This window comes from Thunnus maccoyii, chromosome 1, assembly GCF_910596095.1.
Source record: "Thunnus maccoyii chromosome 1, fThuMac1.1, whole genome shotgun sequence".
Lineage (NCBI taxonomy): Eukaryota > Metazoa > Chordata > Actinopteri > Scombriformes > Scombridae > Thunnus > Thunnus maccoyii.
The window spans coordinates 32,719,003-32,740,508 of record NC_056533.1 but is presented as its reverse complement, the minus strand read 5'-3'; the positions used below and the strand labels follow the sequence as shown (position 1 = coordinate 32,740,508).

General features: G+C 40.0%; 1 protein-coding gene across 1 annotated transcript; it reads right to left on the bottom strand.

The window, feature by feature from the left end:
- Positions 1-1,459: 1,459 nt before the first annotated feature.
- On the bottom strand, positions 1,460-21,426 carry ttc17 (tetratricopeptide repeat domain 17). Its single transcript, XM_042434029.1, has 25 exons — positions 21,256-21,426; positions 20,561-20,650; positions 20,080-20,249; positions 19,520-19,631; positions 17,856-17,987; positions 15,725-15,834; positions 15,434-15,581; positions 14,418-14,557; positions 13,729-13,889; positions 12,477-12,589; positions 12,102-12,254; positions 11,811-11,926; positions 11,465-11,621; positions 11,231-11,302; positions 10,674-10,898; positions 9,328-9,547; positions 6,981-7,100; positions 5,385-5,680; positions 5,139-5,292; positions 4,898-5,018; positions 4,360-4,519; positions 3,936-4,019; positions 3,067-3,186; positions 2,760-2,903; positions 1,460-2,641 (listed from the first exon to the last, which is right to left on the bottom strand). Exons 1-25 carry the CDS (start codon positions 21,424-21,426, stop codon positions 2,510-2,512), a joined length of 3,621 nt encoding a protein of 1,206 aa, XP_042289963.1. The 3' UTR covers positions 1,460-2,509.
- Positions 21,427-21,506: the final 80 nt, after the last annotated feature.

Genomic DNA, 21,506 nt, shown 5'->3' with positions numbered 1-21,506 from the left:
CTCCGTTTGGGGCTTTTTTAAAACAAGAATGAAGATTTTGACATCTCTGATGCTAATCAAAACTGCTGAAGTATCCATCTGCTCATCTGTTGAGAGTTGAAGCAGATTGTTTCAAAGAGTCTTTTTACACCTTCAAGTCAAACTCTTCAGGATTCCCAAACACAGTTCAGACAAAGCAGAGTCAATGTCTTAATTGACATGATTTATTCATAGCTTTGAATTTATTTTCTGGATTGTGGAGTCACTCATAAAGTTTATGACAATCCAATTTTTTTTATTTTTTATCCTGGGTTCACCAATGCTGCAGACCGCTTGCTTTGGTAATGTCCACAAGGCTCAGCACAGTAATTACCAGTGCATTCTGCAGTTTCTACAAATGTAATATTTATTTCTATCTTAAATGAATGTTGTGTAAAACTAAAAGTGTTTTTGTTTACTGTTGGATCTAAAGATTTTAACTGGCTTGCTATACTTACTATAGTACTTGGTGACTGGTGGAAAATGTATTCATTTGAGAAGTTGACTTGATTTTGGTTTCAGTGTCTGTATAAATGGCATTAGTAAGATGCAAATCAAACTTGGATTTGATGCACAGAAAGCCTTGAGTGAAAGTGGAAGAGCACAAATATAGCGTGACAGAAAGCCTTCACTTAACCTGCCTCTTTAGATTTCAAAGCATTAATCCAAACAGTTAAATTGAAGATTTAGTAAACTGAAATTCAAGATCCTGAATGTGACCTGATGTTATTTTCTGTGGACATTAAGGTGTAGCATGTGTAAAAGCTGAAGAACAAGTATGAATATATTAGAATTAGAGATTAGTGATTGTATGTCATATACATTTGGATGCTGTTTTGGAATTTTGTGAAGTTTTTCTGATATAAAGTCACTTGAGTGTCATTTTCATTCTTCAGTTAGAAAAAAAACTGTCCTGTCAGATATCAGTACCTTGAAAGTATATCCAGTATTTGAAATAATCTGATTTGAGGTTAAATTTGTTTTACTATCATAACTGAAGACAGAGGTCTATTTCAGGTTATTGTGAAAACTATAAGAAATACTGTTTACAAACTTCAAAAAGGTGTGAACTGTATACTGTTGGATAAAAAAATTAGGCAAATCGGACAATAAATAAAAATATTACATAATGGGGTCTGATATCTGGGCTACAATTGTGATTATGTTTGAATCATGAGTGACTCATGACAGAAGTGACCAGATGTGGCTGCTCGCTGTCCTGTAACTACTGAGATACTGAAACCTTTGTGGATCCTTTTTGTGTTTCTGGTGACAATATCTACTTTTAAACCTGATACACTTTGAGCTATTAAAGGAATTGATAAAAGGAGTTTGCCTAAAAAGGTCGGACAGTGCCACCACAAGGCCAGATTTACAAGAAAGGGTTCAGTGTTAATAGTAAAAATACTACTAGACAAAGAACTGACACAGAAAAACAAACTGATGAAATCCACACATTGCCTTTAATACTGTACATTTAATACAGATTCCACTTTTTTTTTTTTTTATAGATGGTCAATGACAAACCTTTTTCTGCCTGATGATTTCCATAAGTTATGAAGCAAATGTAATAGCATATTTCAGTTTCTCTCTTTTGTAGTTAAATTAGCTTGTAGCAAAATCAGTTTGTAGGTCCCATATAAATAGGAATGATATAGAAAAAAAAGTGCAAAAACTGAGAATTCCATCCATTTTATGAAGCAGAAATAGTAGGGCATATATTGTTCAATTCGAACTCATTTAACCTCTGAGTTGAGAAGCACATTCCTTACCATCTCAGCAAAAGACTTAAGAAAAATACTGTATTGCAACCTTTTCAATTAAAACTTCCAATTAAATTAAATTAAAATGCAGCACCATCACCAGGCTTACACCAGGTTTCACACATCAGCAAAGAGACTGTAGTGTTATCCAAGAGAAGAATGGTACAATATACCGGAATTTTAGATGCTACCTCCTCTTACGGAAATGCTGCAATGTCTTCGAGAAGACTGTGAGCTATTCTTCCAATTATAAAAATATTCTAAAAAAAAAAAAAACCCAATGCAGAACAATAAACTGTAACTCGAGAGCTTTATGCGATTTTATCCCCTTCCATTTCTGCAAGTTAAGCGAACCTAGAAAAAAAAAACAACAAGTTTGACAATTTTAAGTTTGATTGTTTGAGAAACAAGAGATCCTGCATTTGAAATATAAGTTGAGGGGCAAAATTATCTACAGTCGAACTCTGTGACGTTTTAAACATAATTCTTTGGGCAGCTAGAACTTAAAAGAAAAAAACGAACCCAGATCCTACTGGATATGAATTTTGATACCTCACCTTTAACAAAAAATTACGTTTCTTATACTTTTTTGCGCAAGTTATCTGTAGTCTAAAGATGACTGTGTGTCTGTGTGTGTGTGTGTGTGTGTGTGTGTGCACATGTGAGTGTTCTTTATTTGGTGTGTGCATGATTGCGGGCTACTCCTGGGGTCAAAATGGTTCAGTGGTTTAGGGCTGACGGCGCTCCCTCTTGGTAAGCAGGTAACACTGAATGGTTCTTAGCCGGTCTTTGGCGGGGGCAAACTCCGGCTGCAGCTTCAGAGTAGATTCGTACCAGCGCATGGCTTTCTCAAACTCCTCCTGCCGTCAAGAAACAGAACAACAGCGTCAGCATGAGGGCACATGACCTGCATCACTATGACTACACTACTTTACTTTCTGTAAAAGTGATGATGATCAAATTGATTGTAGCCATTACCATTGCTATATAGACGTTGGCGAGGGTGAAGTGGTTCACGACAAAGTGCGGGGCAATTTCTACCGCCATACGAGCGACTGTAAGGGCGTCCTCCCATAGTCGAGCGTTCTGGAAGATGTTGGCCAAGCTTATGAGGGGCACATCCTGGGTCACAAGCAAGGAGGAAAAACAACAGTGATTTAATTGCTGCAAAACAACCTTTAAAACTATATGAATTACATAAAATGCTACTACTGCACAACTGTAGCAAGAGGTATCCTGGTGTGGTTAAGGTTATCAGCTGAAAAAAAGTGCAGGGGTAACTTGCCTTCATGTGATGGGGGGCGTAGTTGAGGGCCTGTCGCAGGCAGTCGATGGCTCTCTTGCCTTGACCTTTCACCCTCCAGTACAGTGCAGCCATACTGGATAACACCCATGACGTCTGATTCTGCAGTTTCAGGGAAGAGAGAGAAACACATGTTTAACCGAAATAGGAGATGTGTTACTGTTAAGTGTCGCTAGTAATAATTTATGCACAGTAATAACATCTTATTCAAATTATTTCTGTTTTTCCCACAGAAATAAACAAAACAAACAATAACATGATATGCTAAATGCATCATATTTCAGAAAAAAAAACAGCTGCTAATTCATTTTGGCAATCATGGCTGCACTAATAAAAGAATCTGCGAGATCAGGGCTGGACTAGCTAACACTTTATAGGCAGCCATGACACCGAACAGTCTTCTCGAAGTGTCTGAAATGTTACCAAACTGTCCACCTGTTATGTCACTGGTAGACAGTTAAAATGTGGGGAAAAAAATCCTGGCCATAACCCTGTCTTTGTTTACTATGATTACCAGCTTTTCTGAAATATCTATATTCTGAGAAAATGTCAGGAAATACTTTGATGAAGAACCAAATGAGATCGCTCATGTTTGTCAGATTTAGTTTAGGAGGACAGCGCTAGTGATATTCTAAAAAGCTGCGACAGAAGAGCTTGAAAATGTTGGTTCATGATGTGTTTATGTTCCAATTGCACATTAACATCAGTGTTCTAATAGTAGTTGACTCTAGCAGGATGCTTGGTATTGTAGGAAGAACTGAAAAACATAAGGTTCCGAATCAAAGCTGAGAAAAATTGCTGTTTTACATGTAGGTGATATTCCAAACTGTCTAAACATTGAGAGCACTTACCTTCTCCAGTACTTTAGCGATGCGTGTGCCCACCTGCTCGAAGGACTGAGGAGAGAACTTATCTTTGCCGAGGTTCTGCAGGACCTGAGGGTTGAGGTAAGGGGAGACACATTTGAGACTATTTACTAAAAAAAAAAGTGGGCCTGTAATGTGGGAATCCCAGGGGTTTTCTCCACTGAGTATAACATACGTCATGCATGCATTATCTACACCTGCTGCATTTGATCTTAATCAACCCCTGATGTCTTGGCTGTTAAACCGGGGTCATTGTTAATTGGAGTTTTTAACTACTAGTGGCACTATGGAGCAATGCTCTGAAAAATAAAAAAGCCATATTTTTAGGCTCCTTCTGTCTGTTTTTGGTATACAAAGGGAAGAGTGTGCATGTTATGTCTTGTAATGTTTGACCTCTGCCTCAGCCTACCTCACGCAGCTGGCTCTCTCCTGTGTAGTGGATGGCAGCTCGATTGGCCACCCCTGCCAGGTGGTCGAGGGTGTGCATACTGGCAGCTAGGTTGGCGTTGCATAAAGGCTCGGCAGCTGGTTCCTGGAGCGGAGTGGCGAAGTCTATGTGCTCTGTGATGCTGAGGAAGACAGTGAGGGGAAGGAATTAAGCATCAAAATTGTATTTACTGTATTTTGGTTTTTGATATGCTATGATGCAAGAATGTCAATGAGGCAGCAATGCTTTTTTTTTTTCTTCCTTTGTTTTACTGCCTGTTTTCTAACTCTTAACACTACATGGGTATTAAAAAACACTTCGTACATTTCTAATATCTTAAAAAGTTTGTGGATATTATTTTTGTAGATATGCCTTGTTCCAGTTGTTCCATGAGAAACAAAACACAGTGGACCAACTAAATGAATACGAGACAAAAAAAATCATCTTTAAGGCTGTTTGTAACTGACTGGTTATAATCTAACTGAAAACGTGACTATGATCAGGACAGTGTTAAGCTTACTCAATGTTCTTGGCAGAGACAGCCAACCAGGTGCTAGCTACAGTGGTGAGGTCTACCCTCCGTGTCCGCTGGCACTCCTCTGGCCCTGGCCAGCCAAGACTTGTGTAGTCCTTCCAGCGACCTGCCCAAAGCAAAAAAAAACAAAAAAAACATCTCTGTCACCTGGGTGGAGTCCAACGCCTCAGTGCTTTTTCTTTGTTCATGCTGATGTAAGTAAATAAAATGCAGGTGTATATGGTACCTGAAGGGCCAGGTGATGGGATAGTCGGTCCACTGATCTCCAAGACAGAGTGTCCTCCAGGTAGCGACTCCCCGTTCTGGTTGTCATCAGAGGTGGCGACACTCTCTGTACCGTCCACCTTTGCCTTCCTGACCCGCTTTACCTGGAAGGTGATCTGATGACAAACAATAAAAAGAAACTCACACTTCAGAGTTTCTGTAATGGTTTTAATTCCATGTTGTGAAATGTGCAAGAATGAGTGCTTACCCATTCTGCTCCCTCATCGTCCTCACAGTTTCCAAAGCAGGGCCCTCCACCAGCCCGAGCCCCCATGACACGGTCGTTCTTGAGCACCCGGATACCTCGCAAGTCACCTCGCTTGCCTCCGACATCCAGGGCCCCTTCAAAAGCTCCCATCAGGTCTTCCTTCAGCTGCCACTCCTCCTCCCCTTCCACTCCTCCACTTCCAAACGGGGTGGCCATTTTAGCGGTTCCTGAGACAGAGGGAGAAGCCCGATGTTGTCCAGCTGCCTCACCTGACCCATTACTGTCTAAGACAACCTCTGTATCAACACAGGAAAAATGAGAAAGAGAAATTAGAATAGTGTTAAGCTGAAGGAGCATTTTGTTGACTGAATGGGAGAGAAACACTATTCAGAGATCTTTAAGACATTCAACTCTCAGATGACCATATACTAAGTAGTATTCAAGCCCGCAGCAATTTAACACTAGAACCACCAGGTGTTGCTATATAGCTAAAACCGTCAATAGGTGAGATTTACCCATGTGCCTGGCTACTGCATTTCTAACACTAAAAAATATACTCTGTCATTATTTTAAGGCATCGTCTTCACAAAGGAATGTCTAAAGTTATGAAATGAATTTGTTTAATCATCACCTGTGTTTCGGTCCTGTTCTTTTATAATCTAAGTATCTTTAAGAGCACTAATTGCTTTGCATGGCCGTCAGTATAAATCAGTCTAAAATGACACTGAAAATCGGTATTAAAAGGAAATATTTGCATATTTGGGTGGTGTGATATTATAAAACAACATTCATCATATAATGAGATAACCCATGTTATTTAAATTACCAAGCCTAAATACTCCAAATAGACAATAACAATCCATAATAATAATAAACAATCACCGCATATATGGGTGATTTAATGTCACATCAAAATTTTACACAATTTTACCTAATCAATTATTAATTTAGGCATTTCAACAATGTGTGAGTAGGATCAACAAGAAATTTGAAGTCACCTTTAAAGCTTTTTTTAAAAAATTTATAACATTTATAATGCGAATATATATATTTCTCTTTTGATGTTCCATTCATGAAAACAGAGTAAGGCAACGGGCAAATTAGGCTAAGGCACTTGGTGAAGGGTTTTTTTGCAGGTCATTCTCCTTTACTCTTTTTATAATTTAATTATGACTTGACGTAGTTGTCAAATCACACACTCCAACCATTGCCTAGCAACTTAGAATGTTTAAACATGAACCTCATGGAAATAAATGCATGTCTTATACGGGTAAATTTTACCGGGTTGGTGGTTATAGGTATAAATGCATGTATTTTTAATCTGGATTCATCTTCACTATTTTTAACAATAAGGGGTGCTTCACATCATTATTTTAGGAAAAGTCAAAGACTGGAGGACATGAATATTTTATTAAAACATAGTAATGTACAATTGAAAACCGTGGCGGTTGTAGTTTTATTCTATCAAACTGTATACAATGGATGGTATGCCATTGCCGTTAATTGAGTGATTTCTTTTGACCAAACAGTAGAGTATACAGTATAATGAGAAGATTTTACACTGCCACTGAGGGTGTCACTAAATCATATTCTTACTCTCAAAGAGCAAGGAGTCTTCCATGGCAGAAATGGCTGGTGTGTCCTGTTTCTCTTCACTGCCTTCCCACTCCTCCAGCTGTATACCAAGGTCATCCTCAGCCATGCAGGCAGCGCCCTCTGAATCAACACAAGTTATGTACACTTATTAATCAAAACCATACCGCGCTGGTAGACCTGCAGAATAAAAAAAAATATTGGTGGCAGTGAGACAAACATGATCAAATTTACAATATTAACAAAGACATGGATAAAAAACATGTACGGCATGTGACAAACAAATGTTAAATGTATTCTCAAACACTGTTTTTTGTATTTTGTAAGTATTTTGATAATGTACCTTTTGTGCATTGGTACATTTGGAATAAAATGAATATTCTGTGACTTAACATCAAAATAAGATTAGTCTAAAATGAATTATTTTCATGATAAGATTATATTTTATAATTGAACTAATTTTATTACAGATAATTAAGTTAGGATATTTACTTTGGAGATGCAATAGTCGTTAATCCTATAGCAAGATCATAGCTCTTCTCTGGGAACAATCTTCTCCTGGATAAAAAGTGATTTATATTTAAAAACAGAGCAACTGTGGTTTTATTTTGTTTTTTTGGGAACAAACAAATCAGTCCTTTCAGCTGCTCTGTCTCTACACTCTGGCCCACTATTCACTGTCTCGATTTACTCTGGCAGAGCTCAGACATTTTCAACCTTGAGGCTCCCTCTACTGTCTGGAAGACATTAGATCTGTACACTACGTTACTGGATGCCACAATGCTATAGGAACTGTGGGAGACCCATGAAGTGTGCAAAAGACATTATGGGTGGCTAGTTTGCAACAGCCAAGTGTCTATTTTTTTTTGTTTTCTAATACTGAAACGTCTAACCCCATAATTATTTTTAATGAGGAATTTGTTTCAGGCTGCACACAGGCTTTTTTCATAAACAACAATAATGACACCTCTCTCAGATAATAAGGGGAAGATGCTGTTTAGATAGTGATGTTGGTCAGAATTGCAGGAATTGTGTCAGTTTCATTCCTATATGGCTTTCTTTTGGACTGTGTTAGGCTGGTGTAACAGAAACAAACATTCATTCACTTCCTACATGGCGTGTGAGTTCTTATTTGTTTATAAAAGTTGCTTCGAATTAACTCCAGTTGTCCTCAAGGATTATATCACAAGAGCTCTGAATAGGCCCGTAGTAATATAACTCAGGTGCAGTTGTTTGCTGCTCTCCACAATTTTGAATCAATGTACTGCATGTTTTCCGGAACCATTAAAAAAAAAAAAGAGAGAAGAGTGCCCAGATTATTAGCATATGTTTGAAGGTAGCAAAACGCCTAACAGGATCAAACATGTGGGAGGAACTGCAGCCATCATAACATTTTATATGAGAAAACAAAAATATTTTTTTGTGTATCTTACAACCTTTACCCTGACTTTAGGTGGGTGTGCGTTTTATAAGTTCTTGTGTGACCAAATGTACTCAATGTGCTTCGTGGGAGCAATATTTAGCTTTGGAGAGTAAAATATAGACCCTTCTAAATTCGGCATCAGCTATTTTCTGCGGCTTAAATTATTGAGTGGCAAAATTTCTCCACTTCAAAGCACTTTTCTCTTCACTCCCACTGATATGAATAACGAAAAAGGTGCACAGTTTCTGTTCACATCAGAAGCGCGACGTACTACTCCTTTCTCACGGCCACTCTTGCAGCTTCAAGGGACAACATCGGGAAGCGGGGGGTGGAGGGTGGGGGGGGGGGGGGGGATTTCTCAGTGTAAGATTAGAAAACAAGCATAAAACCTGTCTGGGGCCCAAGTGCATTTTAAGTCCATGCCTCAATTCTAGCTCAATATGGCCAACTGGTAGAACAGGGGAAAAACAGAAATAGATATAATAACATTGAGTCCCTGTAAACGCTATAAAAGGGGACTTTCCTAATTTTTCTAATTAGAACAATCAGCAGCCTTAAATGCTATTAGATTTGCACAGAGCAGCACAAACATTCTGCCATTAAACATTAGTAAGATTTTTAGTAATGTTTTAAATAAAATGGAATTAAAACACAAATTTAGAGACAAAAAAAAAGTCAGGTTCTGCAAGCGGCTGTATAGTAGTTCAGTACGTTATGACCTTCAAAAAACACCATGATAAATCTTATTTTAACATGCAAAGCTCTGCTGCTTGTTTTCATTGCAACTACCAAACAGTACCTCCGAATCCCAAAACTTCCAGGTCACTGCTGATGTTTTGCTGATGCTCTATAGGTAGTAAACTTGAAGAAAAACATGAATTATACTTGGGGGATACAGTGAGTTAAGCGTGTGCATTAGTTACTCACGTGAGCAGGGCTGTCGGTGTGAGAGATTGTAAAGGAAGGGATAGAACTGCAGACAACGCAGCAGAGGTAGGCTGGTGCGACACTGTTCGCAGCCGGCGAAGGACGAGTAGGAAGCGGAGGAGGAAACGGCCGTCACCAGGATGTGGCGGAACAAGGCCAGAGCACCTGTCACGTTGCCCTGGGCCAACTGCACGCTCACCGAGCTGAGCAGGGTGTGGGGCTGATGCGGGGAAACAAAACCAGAAAATGTTAGCTGAAGGGAAACATACATGAAAACTGCTGCTTAGCTTTAGAAAGATATGTACACATCCTATAGTCCTGCGATTGACATTGCAAGTATTTAATCTGAATAATCTTCCAAGGTTTTGTCACCTCCCCTACACAGGCTGGTTAGTTTATATATTTTATATTTTTTTTTTCATGTGATGCAAGATTATTGCATTATTACTCGTGGTCATTTTACTGGGTACACCCCTTTGATACCTCTACAACAAGGCTTGATTTAATAAAATGATGGAAATGTTAACCACTGATCTCTGTCAATGCTGACCAGATAGCATCCATCCACATTTCCTGGCCACACACGTTTAAATCTTCCTTATGTTCTCTTTTGGGTTGAAATATGGATAGTCTGGAGGCCCCTGGAGAGAAGTGAATTCTTAGTCACGTTCCTGGAACCGCCTTGAGATGATGAGTGCTTTCTGACATGGCAATATACCGCTGGAGGCCTCCGTTTGACAAAGGGTACAGTGTGCAGCCATTCAAAGTTGCACTTAAGTCAGCAATGTTTGGGTATGACGTAGTGGTATTCAAATGTGGTTTAACTGGTATTAAGGTCATGGTAGTCAACTCGTATGGCTGGTAATGACTCTGGAAAACGACACCTTGTTCTAGACACATAGAAATGCCAGAGTACATAGCTTTGTACAAAACAAAACAAATGCAGTGATTCAACAGATCACTTTTATTAACATTTGAACCAATAACGTCCTCATGGCCCATACCCTAGTATCAATTTTATCCTCATATTCCTGTTTGGCTGTCTGCCAGACTGAAACCTACAAGACATTTGTTAATTTCTTACAGAATTCAAGCTTTTTTTATTTTGGTTTACCTGATAGATAAGAAAACATTTACACTGACAAAGCACGAGTAAGAGACGAACATGAAGAGTACAACGGGTACTGTTTCATCGATTATCACACCTGAGGAAGCTGCTTGTTTGTGCTAGCAGACAAGTGTACCTAATAAAGTGTCCAGAACTGCGAAATAAACAGAGTACACTGTGTAAGTGTGTAAATCTAAGATGGTGAATTCAAACAGTATACGCATTAATGTGCCTTTACCTCTGATGCATTGAGAGCCAATGCTTGTTCCAGTAGTGTTTGTGCGTGGGTGGTCAAGCCGTGGTGTAGCAGCAGGTTAGCAGCATTGGTGAGGGGCAAGTGGCGGTGAGAAGGCGGGGCTGAGCTCAAAACTTGGCGCAGGCACTGCAGGGCACGGCTGCCATTGCCTTTGGCCCGCCAGAATAGAGCTGCCTCATTGTAGACCTGCCAGCGGGGTATAGTGGCCTATATATACAAATAAACTTCTGTTAGCTCTGAAAATGATGGGTTCAGACAACTGCAGTTTGGAGCAATTTAGAAGGGTTAGAGTGATTGATGGTAGTTTGAGTGTATGAGCATTGTCTCACTGATGGGTAAATCCATATTCTATCATTTAAGAAAGAAAACATGTGCCACTCTCAACGGATTTGAACTCTCAAGCAGGTCACAATTCATTTGGACACAATAAATCGCTGAGTGGACTGCAGCAGTAGCTTTCTGCCCTTGGTGATATGGATGAAATGTACAGTACTGTAACTGTGAGAAGCATTATTTTGCAACAGACTTGTTTCACTGACTTGTTTCATAGCTTGAACTATTCTGGAGCCAATCTGCTCCAAAGTCCATCCTCCACTGCGTAACTGCAGTATCTGTAATCAGACATATTCATGTTAATGCTTGAATATTCTTTTGCACTTACCATAGAAACACGAACACACACTACTACTACGCTACAACTTGTAGCTTTTCCCATCTTTTTGTTGTTCGACACACACATAAACACACATACAAATAAACAGACAGACAAATACCTGGGAGGCAAAGGGATCTGGCAGCTCCTTCTCTTCCAGGGGCCAGTCTAGTGAAGCCGGCAGGAGGGCTGGATGTGGTTGAGGGACAGGACCACAGTCTGGCAGAGAAACCGTCTGAGGAGGACTGCTGCTCCCGTAGAGGAGGGTTGTCACTGGGCTGAATACACACAATGAGATATATTTCACTGATGACATTTTTATGCAGTCGGTTTTGTTCTGTGGTTTCTTTGCTTGGTTTTGTAAAGCAGCTCGAAAATCATTCTGAGGAACTTTAAACTCAAGTGGAAAGTTGCTATGTAGCTATTACATACCCACAAAATACCCCAATCCATGAATGTGTACTGACCTGAGGCCCTGCGTTTCAGGTGGAAGGTAGTATGTCGGCAGCTGGTGAGCAGGGGGAACGCTTGGATACTCATTGGCACAGTCAGTTCTCTGAGGCCACAACATCTTCTGCATGTCCTATGGCCAAAGCACCGTTACAGTAAGTCTTGTTCTCCAAAACAATACTACAGTCTAAGAGTGTACTGGTAAGCCAAATGACAGTCTACCTTGCAGTCGTCTAGCTGCCTGGCAAATTAAAATAAATAAATAAATAAATAAACAATCTACAATCAAATGTAGTTCTGTGTCTTGCCTGTGTGTAATCCTGGTGGCTGCCCCAGAGGGCAGCGACAGGATCCTGGTCTCCGGACACAGAAGGATGGATCTGAGGGCTGGATGCTGTCTGATTTGAGTTGCGCTCTGACACAAGTGCTACGCTGGATGCCACGGACACCTCCTCCCCAAACTATGAGCAAAGAGAAAAACAAACAGAACTGTGAAACAGAATCTGAAGAAGGATTTCTTAACTGTGTTATGTCTCAAAAACAAAAGTGTAAATTAACATAAAATATAAATATGGTAGTGTTATTCATTTCACCTTTAATTCCTTATCTGTGAACAACTCTGGACTAATAAAAACCATGCTTCTTATAAACATTCCCTATATTGTGATATTTCAAAGACTTACTTGGACATAGTGGACATGTTCAAATAGATCACCACGGTGATAGCGCACAGGCAGGTCGAAGGGGCAGTAGAGGCTGCGCTGCTGCTGGCCCAACCGACACATCTGATGGTTGCCTGGAGTTCACATGACACACAATACTCAGGTGCTGTTGATGTACATGTAGTGATATGCATGAATATCAAAGTCAGCTTGCTCTCTAATGCCATTCTCCAGTTCCAAACAATCATATTTCTTGTGCACTCAACTGCTTTGATACTTCTGTTCTTTTAAAGCGAAACTCTTCTAAAATTTATAATGCCTCACTTGAAGCACTTTCCGTAACCCTGGATGCACAGCACTTGCCTGATTAACTTAAGCCCCTTTCACACATGCACTGCAACCCTGAAGTTATCCGGACATTACCCGGTGGAGCCGTATGTGTAAACGCAAATGTCCGAATCAGTCGGACTGGACATTAAACAGACTTTACCCTGCCAGCCCCCTAGTACAAAGTTGATTGAGCCCATGTGTGAATACAGCAGTGAATTCTCCAGAGAATTCACAGCCAGCGAGTGGGCTACAACTGCTCGTTACTGTAAGTGCAACAACACCCGGCAGTGAGGGAGACAGTATAAGCAATTTATCAAACAACCATTGAACAAGCAGAACATGAACTTAAATACGACGTCTTTGACTTCCAGCAGTCAACTCCCCTCTCATCCGCAGCCGCTATTTTACAGAAAACCTGCGTTGTTTTGACTGGGCCTGAACGCTCCGTTGTGAAGCTAGCAATAATAGGAGAGAGGACCTCCTGTGATTTCTCATAAAATTAAATCCATTTTATTTAGGGTGAAAATCTTAAAAACGCTGAATAACAGCGTACTTTTTGCGTCATATCTTGCCTTCCGCACCCCTCGCCTAAAGCAAACGGAGTATTTCCAGTAGGTGAGAACTACATCTGATACAGACAATCTCCTGCTGTGTGCTACATGTGTGAAAGTTCATATATGAAAACGGCTAACACGCTTTCTTTTCTTTGTAATCAATATCAGTATTTATCGAGCTTGAACAAGCTAACTCTCAGCCAATACAGGCTGGTACTTCCTTTCTGGACCAACTAAGCAGTTAGCTTTATGACCATAACAACATTCTGTATACAAAATTCAAAAAAAATAAAGAATAGTAAGATTATACAACTTTCACATATCATGATTGTTTTAGGTACACTCAGTACTATCATGCCCTGGACTAGTTACTGTGCATGGCAATTTACCAAGCTGGGCTTCCTTGGCCATCTGGGTTTCATGGATAATGTTGCGCAGGATCTGCTCTTCCTGCAGCAGCTTGTGTTTGTCCAGTGCCTCCTGCTGGCGAAGGTAGTGGTCATGCTGCTTCTGGTACTCCTTCAGCTCATTCAGTGTCCGCTGCAGCGATCTACAAATGTAGGAAAACGAGGAAGGCGAAATGAAAAATACAGGACAGTTGTCAGAGATGCATAGCAGGGTAATACGGCACATGATACGATAATCCTACAACCACAACACGAAAGTGATACTCTTGCATTTTCCTTGCAGACCACCAAAACGTTTAATTAAAATAGCCTCGCACTATCCAAACAGAAATATGTTGGACACTCCCAGGTGCTCCATATTTCTTACCAGCTTACAAGTTCATTTGTAAAGAATAATCATCATCATAATAGAAGGAAAAAGAGAGAGGAGAAAAGCTATTTGAATGCGTCCTCTGACAACCTAAACCAGCATCAAAAGCACAGTATAGCGGTAATTTGATAGTTTGCCATTGTTGGTGCGTCACAGTTGCCTGCAATGGGACATGTTTGTAAATGTCTAGACATCTAGGCGAATACCTTACCTCTATAATATTTGATTTTGTGTACATATGTGGTATTTGCGCAGAAGCAATCAAAGTATTTGGAATGTGAGTGTATGAGTGCTTGTCTACCTGTGCTGGGCTTCTAGGCGCTGCTCCAGCTTTTGCTGACAGAGCACAGCATGTTTCCTCCTCAGGGCCTGCTCAAAGCCTGGCTGGGCCTGCAGTGCCTGCTCATAACACAGCACTGAGTGGTTGTATTCCCCAAGCATCTGGTCAGACAGTGATGGAAGAGGAGACATATGTACCATGGATACAGCAGAGGACAAAGCACTCATTTGTTTCATGTAGAAATCATGTAGCAACAATTTTTTTTTTAAACTACTGCTTCTAATACTTTAGTACTGCACAACTGAATCAAGTTTTGGAGACTCAAATAGAGGTTTCAGTAAAATGCTGGTGATTTAACTGAATAAATATTAAAAGCTTATTTATAGGTTGACAATACACATACTGTTTACATTCTGAAAATATGAATCTTCTATTTATACGCTGACACGTAAGAAGAAGTTGCTAACAGATTGATTTTGTCTCATTAGCGTTATGGGAGCCCTGAAACTCAGATCCAGGTGGTGAGATAGAAGAAGTCATTATCAATAAAAAAAAAGCCAGAACATCACTTTCCAGTGAGCTACTGCATCAATACAAGGAAAGATAAGAACAGGAGCTTGCTGTTCAGATCAACTGACATTACATTTTACAGGTGCATTAATCCTGTAATCCAGTTTTTAGTTGAAAAATACATTTTCTGGAGGGAAAAGTAAGCATACTATTAATTTGTTGGCAATTAATCCGTTCTTAGCATTGGTAGGATAAAACCAGAGAAACTGAAAACAGGAATCTAACTAACCTTAGAATGAACTGGATAATTTTACTTTGAAATTGTTTTTTTATGGCAGACTATTAAAGTGTGTGCGCTGTCCTGTTGCATAAGCTTTTATTTTAACATACGCGCACACATAATGAAATACAGCACCTTACTGGCAAAGAGTTTCAAGCTTAAACAATCTGATTTTTACAGCGTACTGACAAAGTGAAAACAATAGTGTTTGAACATGCTGCTGTGGACTGCTTTCTTTTCAACTTACAGCATAAATGTTACCCAATGTGTAGTGGCTGGTGAAGAGATCTGAGGTAAGGTCCAGGGCGGCGTGGGCTAGAATAGCAGCATCTGCTGAGAAATGGGCACGGTGCAGGATGTTGGCCATGTTAACCAGGGCTACATCCTTGTGCTGCCTACAAACATAACACAAATACACGCACACAAACACAAAGAGCGTGAGAATGTGGACATCTGTGTTAAAAAAAAAAAAAAAAAAGCAGTCTCATACAATAAACAGTGTACTAGTGCAGTTGCCTTCTGTCCAGCCTGGCAGTACCTTGGGGAGAAATGCAGAGCGCGCACTACACAGTCCACTGCCCTCTGTGGCTCGTTCTTCATACGCCAATAAAATGATGCCATGTTGTACAGCACCCAGGATGATGAGTTCTGGAACACACAATCATACAGACATGCATAGGCATGCGCACATACATTTTTTTGATTTCTTGGAAGGACTAAGTGCCAACTGTTAGGTCTCTATGGAGTCTTAGTTTTTTCCCTAAGATAGTTTCAGTCACATGCCTATTTGGGCTGACTTCCTGATACTCTGAATTAGTGCTGGGCGGTATAACCAAAAATTTGTATCATGGTATTTTTTAAGATTTGGGCGGTTTCACGGTATATCATGTTTTTTTTTTTGCATGACTGGGCCTTTCTATAAGTTTATAATAGCTTATTCTACTGTCAGGAGTACAAAGAGTTTACATGAATTGCTTCAAAAGTTTGTTTCTGAGTCTGAATGAAAGCAAACAAGCTGCCTTATGGCAAGCGACATAGAGATCTGTATCCGGGGAAGTTTGCTGGCTAACCGAACCACCCACATATTCATTTGCACACACTAGTTTGTTTACATGTATGAGGCTGGTTTTCACCATGGTTAGATCATTGGGAAACTAAAAGAAACTAAGTGCAATGAGGGATTATCCCGTGGACTATTATGAGGACGATCATGAGTGATGAGTCATGATGAGTGAGTCATGATCACTTGGACTGGCCGAGCGTATTTATTTGAACCAGAGTACGCAGAGAGGAGATGAAGCAACTGAAAGAAGGAAAACAAAGAATGGGGGGACAGGACCGTCAGGAAAGTCAACGTACCATAACGGTTACCTCAGAGAAACTGCTGCTGTTCCTGCAGTCACTGCTCTCCTGAAGAGTGCAGAGGAAAACTTTTTCTGCAGTTGGACCTGTTACTGCCAGACTCGGGAAAATCTAGAAGTGCCCACAGATGAGAGTAACCCCAACTGTGTAAATACTGCACATGGATTTACAGCGTTTATCGACATTGTTGTCCTGGAGACTGTTTTATCTCCGCAAAACTAAGCGGGAGAAAAGAGCGGAACCAGCTGGATCAAACACTCGGCTCCACACTGTAAGAAAAATATGATTACAACACATAACTGCGTGTGGAATTACAGTATGCAGGTCTCTATCATCCGGCAGTAGTCCATGAAAACTGCTCGGTGTGTATCTTGTCATTTTATCCTTGCAATTTGGAAACTTGCAGACGTGGACCATTTTATTTAATCTACTAAGTTTCTACTTCTCTAGCATGAACAGACGCTGAGCTATCCATAGCCTCAGACATAGATAATCCGACATACAAACTGCCCTGGATGTAGTTCCCTATAGAGTTAGCCATAATAGCCGCTACAGGCGGCTAGTTCCTGTGTTTATTTTCGTTCAGACAAACTTTTGAAGCAATTCATGTAAAAATCTTGTTTGTTTCTGAAGTAGTAGGAGTGTAATTACATGTGGAGCCTCATTCACCTGAATCTTAATCTTAATCTCCAGATTCTCAATAATGGAACTACTTGGCTAACTAGCGAGCTGTACCCAGGATGCCGCGTCGGCGGTTTAATTTTGTAAATGTAAAATTATTAGCGTTACAAATTGTTTATGTGTCACAAAGTTTGGTATGCCATGGTGTTTTGCCCTGTTAAAAAGAGTTATTTGTGGGCTACTACTTGTTGTGTTATTAAGTTATAACTGTTAGTAAGAAGGTTATGTAGTTAATAGGCCCGACCGTATTATATATTTTGCTGCCTATTGAAGAGTTACAGCAATTATTTCAGCTATGCACCAGTATGGCGGTAAATGAAAAATTCTTCTTGTACAGGAAGTTATAACTGGTATACCAGATGAATCAGTATACCAGCCAGCACTACTCTGAGTATGTCTGGGCATGTACAGACAGTGACTATTGCTTGTCATCAACAAATCTACAAAACCACACAGATTTTCCGATGGTGACTGACTGACTGACTAACTAACTTTACCATAACACTTCTCCTAAATCTACCATTTCTATGCCATTTTTAAACACATATTTCATGCTTATGTGCTAAGTCTACAAAGGGGAAAACTTTAACTGCCTTATGAGGCAAAGTTGTCCAGATTGAACTTACCCTCAGTAATCCTTGATGGATGCGATGGCCCACCACATCAATACTGCGGCCCAGCTTCTGAGACAATGAACTAAAAATGGGGTCCTCCTTAGAAAGCAGTGGAGAGGTAAGGTTTGCCCTCTCTTGCACACCCTGGAGGAGACCAAAGTCAAATGATCTTTCAATTTCAACTCGCAAACATTTCTGCTTCCAACTGATCTCACCTGACAGCATGGGAATAATCAAATGTTTTTCCCAGTTACATAATGTTGCGTACCAACTACTGAAGCACAGATTTCAAACGTCTGTGGAGTTACATAAACACAAATCTGATGTTCTGGCCAACCTGTGATCCTCAACCTGATAAAGTTAGAAGACAACAGAAAGACGACCTATTGAAATAAAGCAGAGTTTTTGGGGGTTTCCACTGTCACTGTAAACAATGTGCCTTTTTATTGTCACTGGATGACAGAGGGGCCTTCCTTGTAAAATAGTTTTTTGGACTTAGATGCAACCTTAAGATCAAATCATGTTGTTCAAGATCAAGAAACACAGATTACAGTAATTTGTATATTATGTCCACAGAGACCGTTTTTAATACTTAAAGGGTCACAGAATATAAATGTCTTAGCATCTGGTCCAAATAGAAATTTACATTTAAATACCCTACAGACAACTTTGTGTACAACTTTGTACAGACACAAAACCAGTTCTCCTTTGCGATGTAAGAGGATGATTGCTGAAGCAGTTTTTTTTTTCTAAGTTTATGGATTATTGGGAAATCATTCTGTTAACCCCACTCTGGGCCTTTAGATTGCATTTCCCATAACACTCTAATGGTCATTACTGAGGATAATTACAAGACTCCGCTGCATTATATTTGATGAGGTTCATTGGGCTTCCCTGACTGGGAATCTTGATAACCCTGTACCAGAACCGATCTTGATAAGTCAAGACAATTTTATTTATATAGCACCAAATCAAAAGAAGTTATCTCACGGCACTTTTCATCGAGCAAGTCTAGATAGTATTCCTTAATTTACAGACACCAAACATCCCCCGTGAGCAAGCACTTAGTGACAGCAGCGAGGAAAAACTCCCCTTTAATGGGAAGAAACCTCAAACAGAACCAGGCTCTAGTTGGGTGGCTATCTGCCTTGATCTAAGACTTCTTTTGCTGTTAGCACACTGATTAAAAGGAATAATATGCAAAACCACCAACAAATCAAGATACTTATACCCATACTTTAAGACTCTATCATTCTCGATTATTATCCTGTCCACGTCTATGACTGCTTTATGACTGCTGACAATACTTGGATTATTTTCCAGTGAAACTGTAAGCAGATAATTGCTGTAAGAAAGCATAAGCTCAGCCAAACAAAAGGTTAAAAACATTACCAACAGTATGCTAACATTTGATCAATAAAAACTGTTGAAACCTTATTTAAACAATAACCGTTAAGAACCAATGACTATTGAGAGTTTGAACACAGGTAGTAGAGTACTTTGCAGCATAACTCTGCATCCCTCCTTTCAAAAACAAAGGTGTAAGTCAATACATTATTCCTAACAAACTGTTTGTTCAGTGATGAAGGCAATTATGATAACACTCATGATCTTGACTCATTCCCTTCTTGTTCCGTTCTAAACACAAACCATTGACAAGTATGGCCTCTACTCACCCTGAGATGCTGGAAAGCATGGATACTATAAGGTAGTTCGAAAACTTTGGCGCAGTCAGGCTTTTCTAGGTCTGGGGGTAGAGCTGACCGAGAATCCACATAGTCTTCAGGGCTACAGGCAAGAGGGAAGAAGGAGATGACAACATATTCAAAAAAAAAACCAAAACACAACATTATTTGACTAACTGATTTAGCGTAAAAAGAAAATATACTATTATATATTAGTTTAATTGGATATAGCGACAAAATCTTCAATGAAACACAAGAAAAGTAACGTTAACAATGGCAAAAGTCACTTGGGAGTTAGTTTAATTACTTTTGATATGCATGTGTTTAAAGGCAACAACAATAATTATATGCAAAATAAATTACTTGAAAATACAACCCACATTCCTTCATGGTGACACTGAGAGACCAGATGCAAAACTGTGAGTACCCTCACTTCTGTCATTAGGCTATGTAAAATTTAAATGGTGCCCAGTACCCTTAACACTTTACAAAAACATCAGCAAGAACACGTTTTCTTCAGGAGAGATGTGTTTCTCCTTCCTGACACTAACCTGATGTCTTTGCTTTCCAAGGAGATGTAAGTGCCATCATACAAGTCCAGGTCTCCCAGGGGTACCTTAGCCATAACACAGTCTGCATCCTCTTTGTAGTGTCGCTGCTCAAGCCCTGTGTCCCTGTCCTCGTTCTCCTCAATGTGTATCTTCTGTGCCACTAGCTGCTTCTGCTCAACAATAACCAAGGACAATGAAATCAGTGAGGACGGGTGGGTTCAAGAAATGGACAGGTGACAAATTAAGTAACCTGAAGTTAAGAAGAAGGAAGTGATTAGAAGGTATTTAAATGATATGTGAAATAATCAATGCATGGATAGAAGGTATTTATGTTAAAGCAAAAGAGCATGTTCTTTTTTTGGGAGATCTGAATGACAGTGATAGAGAGGTAAACACCTTTAGGACCAGAATGAAAACCCAAAGTGAAACCCGGTTGCACAACATCATTGCACATGACACAGTCAAAGGAAAACTCACACACCTCTAGCTTCTTGAGGTAGTTAACCCGAGTCTCTTGCCTCATAAAGATCACTACATCATGTGGATGCTTCAGATTTAAAGGGGAGTCAACCTGAAACAGCACAACACAAACAAACAGCATGTTTATATCAGTCCCAGACACTGAGTGCGAAACACATTCAGCCAGCGGATAAATCTGATAATATGACAGCATACACAAGTTTTAAATCATCTAAGAAATGGACTATTGCTAAGTTTAGTTTTTAATATGTGCAAACTCGCCAGCCACACCGCCTGTCACATAAACATAAACAGGATTTTTCTCTCTAAATGAAGGTGGCAGTTTGCTGACAGTTGGCGCCGACCAACAGCAACGTTAACTCGAGCTCACTGATAAGCCGTTTCCAACGCGGACGCTGACATGGGCCCGAAATATTTTGGTCATCTTGACCTCAAACACCTAGCGATAACGTCAGTTTTAAGGTAGCTGATGGAAGCTAACAGACATACCCAAACTAAACAAATAAAAAAGGTTATTCTCTCGCTGCATGTAACGTTACCGACGCGGTCAAACGTATCGTATGGAGTTCAAACAAACTACCAACATAATGTTTCCAAACCATAAACCAAAACGTTACTGTTGATGCTAGCAATAATAGCTTTACAAGCTAGCCACCTAACGTAAGCGTTAGCAGGTCAATGAGCTAACTGCCATACTTGTTGTTGAATTTTTCCATCCTCTGTGACAACCCAATGAGTCGTAGCTCCTCCGGAGTCAACTACAAGTATGCAAAGAAGGATGAAAAGCTTCCCCTGAAATGACGGTTTTCGCGGATAGCTGACACGACAGGGCAAAGACTCAGGACAGATTTTCCTGAGGTCCGCCATTTTTTTTTTGCTCTGTGGCAACAAGGCGCAACCTCCGGCCAGGCGGTGTCGCTCACTGGCGCACCACACACACAAAAAAA